The following is an 11,096-nucleotide window of genomic DNA, read 5'->3' as shown; positions in this document are numbered from 1 at the left end:
TCCAAGAACATAAATACAGGTTCGAGTATCAGTTGAGGAAATTATTGGGGTGCAGCAAATAATAACAATGGGGATCCACAGTGTGCACACACGTGGCTCACCAAACACAATGCCAGAGCCGTCCCTGACTCCAGGAAAAGTACGCACTTGCGTGAATCTGGCAAGGAATTACTAAAGAAAATACACGTGCTTATATTTAAGCACAGAATACGCTCACTTTGCCTAAGTGAGGAAAAACAAACAGAGATGGGCTCATGTTGGGTTGGACAACTGTCACTAGTGGGTTCCACAAGCATCCGTCTTAGTGCCAGCAGTCCTGGCTGTACTTACAGACTGGGGCACGAGATGCGGGAGAGCAGCTCTGCAGAGGGATCTGGGCTTTCTGGTTGATGGCAAGCTGAACATGAGCCAACAGTGTCCCTGGAGCCAAGAGGGAAACCGTGTCCTGGGGTGCATCCAGCACAGCATCGCCAGCCGGGCCAGGGAGGTGATCGTCCCGCTCTGCTCTGCACTGCTGCGGCCTCACCTGGAGCACTGGGTGCAGTTCTGGGTGCCACAGGATAAAAAGGATATAAAGCTATTGGAGGGTGTCCAGAAGAGGTTGGTGAAGGGTTTGGAGAAGAAGCCATATGAGGAGCAGCTAAAGTCACTTGGTTTGTTCAGCCTGGAGAAGACTAAGAGGAGACCTCATCACGGTCCACAGCTTCCTCACAAGGGGAGGAGGAAGGGCAGGCGCTGATCTCTCTGGCAGCCAATGGCAGAACCCCAGGGAACGGCAGAAGATGTGCCAGGAGAGGTTTAGGTTGGACATGAGGAAAAGGTTCTTCCCCCAGAGGCGCTGGACACTGAACAGGCTCCCAGGGAGGGGTCACAGCCCAACCTGACAGCGCTCAAGAAGAGACTGGACACCGTCCTCTCTGGTTCTCTGGTTCTATTGAACGGTGAAACACAAGCTGGAGCTCTACAGCAGACAGGCGAATGACACCCTGTGTGTCCGGACACTGCCTGTTACATCTTTGGGAGAAGCAGCTCACACTGGGCTCCAGTGTTTTTCCATCACACTCCTGATACTCTTTTGAGCACAACAGAAAGACGAGAAAGAAGGTGCTTCAGTCTGTGCGGGGCTCACGGGCGGGCCCGGCACAGCGGCTGCACACAGGCTGCCAGTGCAGCCCCGTTCCCGCCGGGACTGCACCCGCACCAGACACCGCGAACTCAACACCAGGGGGAGCACCGCCCGCACTCGGCGGGAAAAGGGAAGCGCGGGAATGGCTCCCGAACGATCTTTCTCTCCCGCATTTAAGGCGCGGACACTTCGGGAAAGCCCGGGCGGGTCTGACACGGCCGGTGCCGCTGCCTGTCCATCCCGCTCCGCGCCGCCGTGCGGCGCCGCTCCCCGCGGCCCAGCGGCTTCCCCCGGCCCCGGCCCCGGCCCCGGCCCCGTTCCGCCTCGCCCACCTGGTGCTCCCGCTTGGCCGACGGCTCCTCCTTCACCTCGGTCACGAACACATACGGCACCTCCCGCTGCCCCGCGCCCCGCCGCCTCATGGCCCCGGCCACCCGAGCCCGCCCGCCCCCAACGCCGGACCAGCGCCGGGCGGAACTGCGGCTGCACCGCCCCGCGCTGCGCCACGGGAAATGGAGAACGGGACCGCCCGCCCGCCAGGAGCCCCGCGACGCACCCGGGCGCTGGGGAGGGCGGGACAGGGCGGGGCAGGGCGGGCGCGGTGGCCTCGGGGCACCTCCCCAGCAGCCGCCAGTGAGGCGGGGGCCTCCCCTCCCGGAGGCGCCCAGCGCGGCCGCGGGCCTGGGGCAGCTCCCGGGCTCCAGGCGCCGTTCTCTCTCCAGAGCGGCTCCGCTGTGTTTTCGGCTCCGGGCTCCGTTGGTGCCGTTGGCCCGGCAGCCGTTCCTCGGGCGGTTTTCTGCTTGCCCGGTGCCGCACGCCCGGCTGGGGCAGGGATGCCCGGGCCCCGGGCCCTGGGGAACTCGCTGTGTCGGTTTTGCCCCCGTCAGCACAGGGGGCTCCGGGTGGTTCCCGGGCTCTGCGCCTCGGGATAAACCTTGGAAGCGGTGCTGGGCTGACCCTGGCTGGACAGCAGGTGCCCACCAAAGCTGCTCTGTCACTGCCCCTCAGCTGGGCAGGAGAGAGAAGAGAAACAAAGCACTCACGGGTCGAGATGAGGACAGGGAGACGTCACTCACCCATTACTGTCACAGGCAAAACAGACTCCACTAGTGGGAATTAATTCAGTACCAATCAAATCTGAGTGGAGTAATGAGAAATAAGGCCTAATTCTTAAACCACCTTCCCAACACCCCTCCATCCAAAGAGCTGCAGTGAGGAAAATGTTGGGCAGAAGGGTTTTGCTTAAAAAATGGTCAATATGGTTTGTCTTTGCATTACCAAAGGTTTGTTCCTCAGGCCACAGCTCCTTCAGCAAGGGGCTGGGTATTATTTAAGCCCCGGCAAACGGGTTTGTTCCATTTTTCGTTAAAGAAACACTGGGATGGGAGAGTCCGAAGTAGCCCAATTTTCTGTAATTTACACTGAAGCAATGGAGATGGAGGAAGATGTCCAAGCTGGACGTGTCTCCTGGCGCCATGATGGTGACATCAGGAGCTGGAGGAGCAGTTGGAACTTTTGAAACGTAACATTCTATACTGACCGGCAACAGCCTTGGTTGACTTGACCGGCTGCAGGAGGCACCAGCTGCTTCGTGCTGGTGCCTTCTGCTGGCATTTGGAGTTGCAAAAATGAACAAAGTTGGAAAAAACCACCATTCCCAGTGTCCCTCAAATGCACAGGTAAATGCTGTAGAACTTAGAGTGCTTTGGATGCTTGATTTCTTGAAACAGCTGTGTTGACAGGGAGGTCTGTTATGTAAACGTAGAAGCTGATATGTCTCTCTGGGTCATGGCCACATCTGTAGATGAAATATCGGGTTTTTGGAAGTGGTGAGAAGAGGTAATGATCATCTGAACCATGGGAATTTCTCATGTGAGCTGCAATGACAGCAGTCCTGCAACACCAATTCCCAAACTTGTCGTTTTTCAGTTTTTGCTGGACATCTTTCTGGGTTTGATTTTCTGCTCCGTATTTCCCAAGGACCCATGTCCATTAATGGCATGAGAGTCTAGTGTAGGATTTGCACTTGTACAGCTCATCTCATTTGGGATTGACCTGATTATCCTGTTGTGCAGGAAAGGAAACTCAACCACATGTCAGTTCAGTAACTTTCTTCCCAGCATCTCATGGAAAGTCTGCAGTACAATAAGTAAACGGCTTCACTCCTCATCTGGTAACAGTTTGACATCATGAAAGTTCAATTGACCTAGGTCAGGATAACTTTAGAGTTATCTGGAGCTTATGAGAACTCTTAAGATAACTTTAAGAGTTCTAAAATACCAGAACATGGTCCCACAAAACCTTGGTGATATGGTCCCAGCAGCAGACCGTGTACTGCTCCATTTAGTCCATTTTTGTTGTTCTGCTTACAATTGATGACAACTCTTTTCTCCTGCAGCAGAAGTACAGCCACATCCCGTGTTTCTGGGAAAAGCAATCCTCAGGCTGCATGAGGATCAGTTGTGCCTTCCATCACAGCAAACCTCGAAGTATAAATGGACTTTTCCTGCCACCTAACAGCAGTGAGTAAAAATATTTTCTCTACTATTTGTCCATTAGAGTAAGCACATGCACAAGAATGTCCTTGCAGTGCTTAGTAATCTCTACGAAGGTTCGAAGTGTACCATGGTAAATCAGTGGCGTAGGATCTGCTACCACAGTGAGTTCAGAGCAAAGGAAGGGATTGTATTGGTGTTTGAATAGTGTTGCCACGTGACTTTTTTAGCTGTCGTGTTATGGATCTTCGTGTTGCAGGAAAGATGATGTCACAAGTGGTGATTTAGGTTGCTAGGATCCACAGAGTAGAAATGTTGCAGAAATCATTTGCAAGGTTATATAATATCTGAAAATCAAATTACGTTTGGAAAATAAAAACGCACCATTTCAAGATTTTGGTTTTTGTTTTTTGGGTGTTTTTCTCATTCCTTTCTCAGAGGAGCTCTTGGCTTCCAGGAGTCCTGTTGGACAGCTGGAACCTGGAGCAGGGAAAGTGTCCAGCGCAGGGAACCAGGACAGGTGTCAGAAATCAGGCAGAAGCTGGAGTGAGAGCAGCGTGAGTCGTCACAGATGCAGGAGCAAGGGGCCTAAACTAGAGTTGTTCATGGGCCCGAGCTCCAGAGCTGGAGACAGGTGTCCTGAGAAAAGTCCAGAGAGACCTCCGGTCCGAAGCAAAGAGCCTGTGTTCCAGAAATTCTCCCAGGGAAAGGTAGCGTGTCCTGTCTGGGTGTGTTGAGCCCCCCCAACCCCAGAGAAGCAAGGCAAGAACTTGGTGCTGTTTCTGTGAGTGCCCGCACTGCTTTCTTTGCAGTTCCCACATCCACAGCAGCGACCCCTGGTAGGTGGTGCTCTCCTAAACAAAACGTAGGCACATTTTGGGTGTGCTGTGAGTCAGAGAAGATGCCCTGGAGGCCCAAAGGACATGGGTAACCTCGAGAAGAGAAATGTCCAACAATCAGAATGAGAAAAGAGATCCAACCCTTTTGCTTTTTACTGAAAAATGCATACATTCAAAGTCCATGTGTCCCAGAATAGCATTGCAAACATTTTAACTGCATTTGTCCTTTTTAATACTTAGAAATCCTGTTAAACCAATTTAAGGTGGACTTGGCTTACACTGTCCAGAGCTGATACTATGCTGTTCTGGGCAGTGACACAGTTAACTATTAAGTTAAACTGCTGGATCTTACATTTTCTTGCGTGAGATACAACAAATCTGATCCGCGGGCGTGTCACTAAAATAGGTTTAGTATGATACACCGCAGTGCTTTATCTGCTCTTTCAGAGGAGTTAGTACCCGCGCTTTTTCATCCTTTCTGTTGTTGCAAGGTGCTCTTTTGCCAAGCTTGGCAGAATAGTTTTCCCAAGCGTCATAATCTGCTTATTTGATGATCCCCTCAATATGATAAAGAGTTCAAAAGTGTACCTGCATGTCTGACCTGGGTTTGATATTCTAGTTCCCTTCTAACAAAATCATGTTCTTTTCTGCAGATGTGCCATTGCAAGAGGGTGGCCAAGAAAGGACTCTGCACCCAGCACATCTGCAAGCATCATTCAGAAATAAGGAGAATATTTTCCTACCAGTTCATGCTCCACTGATTATCAGCCTCAACAATGCTGAAGATGAGGAGGACGATGAAGGGGATGATGACAAAGAGAACTGTAAACAGATTATATTTTCTTCTACAAAGAAGTAGAATAGGGTCTTATCTACACTTCACAACTGATTTGTTATAATAACCACGACCTATTTAGAAAAGAGTTATTGGCAAGTTTTGAAAATAGTTTCCTGCTGATCCCAAAATGTTGGAAGTGGTGGTCACCAGACGTGAGGCATCATTCTAACTCCTGTGAAATGCCTACCTGTATATTTCAATACGGTTATCATCCACATACCTCTTTTGTATTAAATAAAGTTTAAAGTGTGATCCACAACTCATAGGATGTGATCCACAATTCAGATGGCCATCAAATACTCTTCAAACTTTCTCTAAATTTGGGGACACCTTTCACTAGATTAATGGAATATCTATGCATTTATATATATATTTTGGGTTTGGTTTTGTGCTTTTTAAAAGTAGTCAAACGGTTGACTGTGTCTCACTTAGAGATGAGGGGTTCCTGGGGAAGAATGAATTGCACATTCCCAGAGAGTGAGGACGACCCCCTGTTAGTGCTTCCTGAGCCGGGGTCAGTAGAAGTGAGCCCCATGAATTCAAACCAAATCAAAGCCGGGGCTTTGCTGACCTCAGCAGCCTTAACTGAGACAGATGAGGAGCCCTCACTTCACCATCTCTGCCAGCAGATGTTCCAGGATAGGACCTGTGGGCAGAGGTTTTGTGACAAGCGTCCCTGGTGACATGTTTAGTCAGAAGATTTCCTTTTGCTTGTCAATGAAGGATTATGTTGAACATGAGCACTAAGGATGGTTTTGAATAGTTTTAAATCCACAAACATTAGCTTCTTCCTATGTGTTGTACCTGCCCTTCCATTGCTCTTGGAAATACCTGATACTAAGGAATCATTGTTCTGTCCAGAAGCAGAGCTTAAATTCAAAAAAACCCACTGTGACCAAAATGAAATTCATGATGGTACATGATTACTAGGAATTGTTAAAGGTCTTTGTATAGATATCCAATAATCTTTTAAAACCATTTCCTGCAGATGTTTCTAATCGGGTGCCTAAGACTGCTGCAGAAATGGAAGAGGAAAGAACCATAAAGGAAATATGTTCTAAAACTGGTAAATATGAAATCAGTCAGTCTTTCCGAAACAGCAATGAAGACAATATACTAAGCCTTTTAATTGTTAATTTAATTTAATTTAATTTAATTTAATTTATTTTATTTTATTTTATTTTATTTTATTTTATTTTATTTTATTTTATTTTATTTTATTTTATTTTATTTTATTTTATTTATATTTTATTTTATTTATTTTTTTTTTTGGCTGTGTTTAGGAGAGTATTACAGGATCCAGTACCCTCACGCACACCAATCAGCAGAAACTGTGTCTTCACCTCAGGAAAAGGAAATATTACTCTTGGAAGCTATGGAGCGAGACTTACAGAAAGGCAAGTAATATTAATCTTCTCAGAAAATATTTACCATGAATGTTTACCATTTCTTTTTCCCCACATATATATACATACATAGTGTCTCGGGCACGGTGACTACCTGTGTTGATTGTGGATGCAAAGGTAGAAATGGGCTGCAAAACCTACATGTGCTATCTGGAGATACACAACCATTCCATGAATTGTATCAGATAGGATTCATAGATATCATTCATGAAAAGTGAGGAGCTAAAGAACGAGCAGGGTATTTGTAGCTCGTTCTTTACTTTGGAGCCGCAGCTTTTCTTTAACCTCAGAGACCATGAGAGTTGTACATCAGTTACAGTAGACACGATCCAAACATCCAAGAGAATGTAAAGAAGAATATAAGAGGAGAGGTTAAAGGAAATTGCACTAAACTAATCACTATCTCCCAGAGGTGGGAGGAAGAGAATGGCAGTGCCATTCCCTGTGCTTGCACACCAGCAGGGCCCACATTCTTTCTGTTGCCTTTCCAGGGGATGGTAACGCTGCTGCACCACTGAGCAATACAAAGAAAGGAGGAGAGAGCTCAGGAAGGAGAGTTCCAGCGGAGCGTACGCCCAGCAGAAACTGGCGATCCTTTGACAATGGAGGTAATGTACTTTGGCATCAGCTTCTCATTGCTGAACACCTTATTGTAAATAAAATAACTGAATAGATTTGAATTGGGCTGTCCACAAAAAAACTTGGGTTTTTTTGGTCAATCTTGTTTTCAGCCTCTAGGACCTTGTAATATGTCAAATTCTGAGTAACAGCACAAGATTTCTGTATCTCTGTTTGCTTTTTCACTTTTAGGAATTCATTCTTCGGATCCCAACGTAAAACCAAGTTACCAACAAAGGCGTAAAAATAAGGATGAGGAAACTGCTTCTTCTGTTCCTTATGTGAGAGCCGCTGGCAGAAAGACTGATTCTGATTCTTTGGAACCTCGCAGATCACCATATGTTTTCTACCGCACTGTAAATGTCACCCCAGAACCAAAGTTCAGTGGGTCTACAGGTGGGTTTGATTGTGATAGATTTATTATTTTCAATATTTAGTATTATTTTATTATCTTGGAAAATCATGGAGTTTGGTCTTATCCAAACTTCTGATATCTATTTTGTGTCAATTTTTTGTTATTTTTTATTATTATTCTATTTTTTATGTTGGACAGGGGACTGAATTCATTCTCTTTCCATTCATTCATGGCGATATTTTAATTCATCTTTTTTCCGTCTCTCTGCTGTCCTCTTGATAGGATGGACTATGTCAGAAATTTGACAAGAGCCTACAGGTGGGATTCAAAGTCCTGTATCTTTCTTTTTGGAAATCTGTTCCAGATGTGACCATAATTTTACATCTTTCACTTTATTTTTAACTCTCTAATCTGCCACTTCAAGTAGAAATTTAGTGGTAAATAATTTCAATAATCATAAGTGAAGAAAGTTATTCCATCTTACCAGTTTCGGTCATCTCGCTTAAGCTGTCCCTAATCTCCATCTTGAGACGCTTCCCTATCTCGAATTTTCAATAAAGGGAACCTCCTTAAGAGAGATTATCTGCGATGTTACCGTGAATGCAGTTAAGTTCAATGAATCTCAGCATCACTGCCGCATCTTGGCATTAATCCTTGTGTGTGTTTGGGTTGGGTTTGTTTGTCTCTTTGTTTGTTTTCTTCTAATGTTTGCTGTGGCTAAATGTGGACACATTGGTATAGAGATCACAGAGGAAACATTCTTAATTTTTGTCATAACAACCACCATTACCGCTGTTGCCAATTTTCCTTTCAGCAGCACCTGAGCCATATGGTGGGAAATGCTCCAAACCAAAGCATCAGCTTGACACAAACAGAAGATTTTTGACCCAAACGGAAAACTGTGGTAATGCTTACCTGTTGTGTTTGAACTGAAAACTGTAGGATTATTTTGCAATTAATGATTTGAATTCATGTAATTAAGATGGAATTAACAGAAAACAAGATAATTAATATTTTTAGCCAAATTTCACAGAAAACAGTCGTTGGGCAGCTTACTCTGCTGCACAGTCAGCTGCCAGCACACAAACATCCCATTGCCTTATATCGAGTGCTTGCACAAGCAGGGATAAAAGAGGAGATTGCACTATGGATTTGTTTAATTGAACAGCAATTGCTGCCTTTGGGAAGATTTTCAACACCGGAATATTGACTTTGTTCAAGTCGCAGGGTCCGTGGCGGAATCGCCTCCTTTGGGAGATCCGTGAGCTGAGGAAATGCTGCAAGATTACACACGATCAATAACGTACTGGAGCAAGTCCGTGTTTAACACTGGCTTGTATTCCAGAGATGATGCATGATTCACTGGATGCTTTCATTGATACTTCAACTGATACAGTATTTAATTCACATATCAGACTTAGAGAGTCTTTCCTGAAATTGTAGCTGAAATTAAGAAACAATGTTTATGTTTATTCGACAGACAAATGTACTTCAGGATTTTACAATGCACCACGTTGGAGGAAAAGAAATCCACGTGAAAATGCTCACTGTAAGTTTAAAACAACCATTCGGGTCACTGCTTGAGAGATATTTTTACAACTACTTCTTTTTTGCAAAAGCAACATCTCTCCCCACCTAGAAAATGTGAAGTTGGTCTCAAAGCTTTTGCTGCCAAAATCCACCAGGTTCTAAGCAATGCTGAGTCATTTGAAAGAACAGAGAACAGTGCCGTTTGTTTGCAGACATGTAATTTTGACTGGATGACTCACCCGTGACACCTGATGTTTTACAGTATCACTGATATGAAAGCAAAACATTAGAGTCTCTGTCTCATGTCCCTTGTAGCAATGGCCAGAGCCTGGGTCTGCACTCTGTGCTGCATTGCGACGGTTCCTTCTCATCGCCCATCTCCGTGTTCCCCGCAGCTGTTACGGGGGCTTTGCTCTGCAGTCGCACGGTTTGAAATGTGGACTAGCACGGTGTCCTTAGAGTTCTTGGCCCTCTGTCTCTCACTGAAAGTTCTCCCTGGAAGGGAAAAGAGGTTCAGTTTGAAGGCTGTTGAGCGCTGCCCTTTCTTGAGTTCATCATTTCACTGGTGCTCTGTTCTATACCAGATGGTCAGTCGCACTTTTTTCTGGATGGCCCCATCAGTGCTTGGAGAGTACGAGCTTGCTCTGGGAGATCGGTCCAGAGCGGGTGGCTCAGAAACCACCTTGTGAAATCCCTCCACCCGCTTTGCTGCTGCATTTGGGTTCTTTGTGCAAGCACCAGATCTGCTGGGGAAGGTTTTAGAGGAAAAAAACTAGAGCAGATTTTCAAGCATGGATGAATTGTAGTGGGATGATTGGTTTTCCTGTTGCTTCTATAGAACTGTTGAAAGTCTAATTTTTAAAATGTTTCTGAAAAAGTATATAGGTTTGCTCTAATAAATCATGCACAAAACGTTATGTATATCTATTTTTACAGAGGAGCCAAGAAGACTCGGAAGCAAATAACAAAGGAGAACGACGCGTAGACATGAGAAAGAGATGAAATGAGTGTGTTAGTTTACAAGAAAATCAACGGGAAAACCTAAAGATGAAAACGTGGCAAATTCAAAAAATAGGATGCAGGAAGTACACTGTAACATTTCAGAACTGATAGAAATGGAAACTTAAAAAGTACTCTCTGTATGGTCACATATAAAGGTCTTCAATATATTCAGTGAATTTTATCTGTTTTGAAAGTTTGATAATTGAAATTATATTTACAGAGTATTTTTTAATGCACAATGAATAAAAGGAATAGATACTATCAGGTTTACTTTGGACTTTCAGAGAACTTTTAATGTTGAAATAAATAACTTACGCTTTTTCTATAGATAAACAACGTTTAATCCAATTCCTTAATTGTATTTTTTTAAACATGTGTTCATTAGAGCATAAGCAAAACAGCGCTGGGTGCGCGGGGGATTCGCTCCGCCCAACACGCACACTCTTAACAATAAGAAGTGTGTTTAAATACAGTAAGGTATTACATATTCATAATGACCCCAGGAATGCCTATACATATTCATGACCTTTCCTGCTTTTTATTAAAATGAGTTTCATATAACCATCTACATATTCCCCTCCTTGACCCTCCCCCGTTGCGCCTGCGCAATGTCACTTGGTGAATTTGAGGAAGGGTCTTTAGGGGTCTTTGGATGAAGGCTCCTTCAGCTTCATCACAGTGGACTTTTTACCTTTTGCTCATTATGAAGAACTGGCTGGAACCCAAGCTACCAAACCGACTGAAACCGGACTGGCGCCCCCTTTTTGCTGTAAATCTTGGCTATCTTGTCTCCTCAAGGTTGCAGCTGGTGCTGTAAAACTTCTTATCTCAGTATTTGATGAAGTCCTGCTTTTTTTAGCACAATTGGTTACATATAGCTCTAAACT

The 11,096-nt window shown here is 45.2% G+C and overlaps 1 protein-coding gene across 1 annotated transcript; it reads left to right on the top strand.

The window, feature by feature from the left end:
* The first annotated feature begins 2,754 nt into the window (after window positions 1-2,754).
* Window positions 2,755-10,359, top strand: LOC136105122 (uncharacterized protein C12orf50 homolog). Its single transcript, XM_071812827.1, has 9 exons — window positions 2,755-2,805; window positions 3,474-3,648; window positions 5,114-5,284; window positions 6,287-6,364; window positions 6,582-6,695; window positions 7,196-7,312; window positions 7,515-7,718; window positions 9,158-9,226; window positions 10,144-10,359. Coding segments are annotated over exons 1-9 (981 nt in total). The 3' UTR covers window positions 10,146-10,359.
* Window positions 10,360-11,096: the final 737 nt, after the last annotated feature.

Source organism: Patagioenas fasciata, chromosome 9, assembly GCF_037038585.1.
Source record: "Patagioenas fasciata isolate bPatFas1 chromosome 9, bPatFas1.hap1, whole genome shotgun sequence".
Classification (NCBI taxonomy): Eukaryota; Metazoa; Chordata; class Aves; order Columbiformes; family Columbidae; genus Patagioenas; species Patagioenas fasciata.
This window is presented reverse-complemented; position numbering and strand designations above follow the sequence as displayed.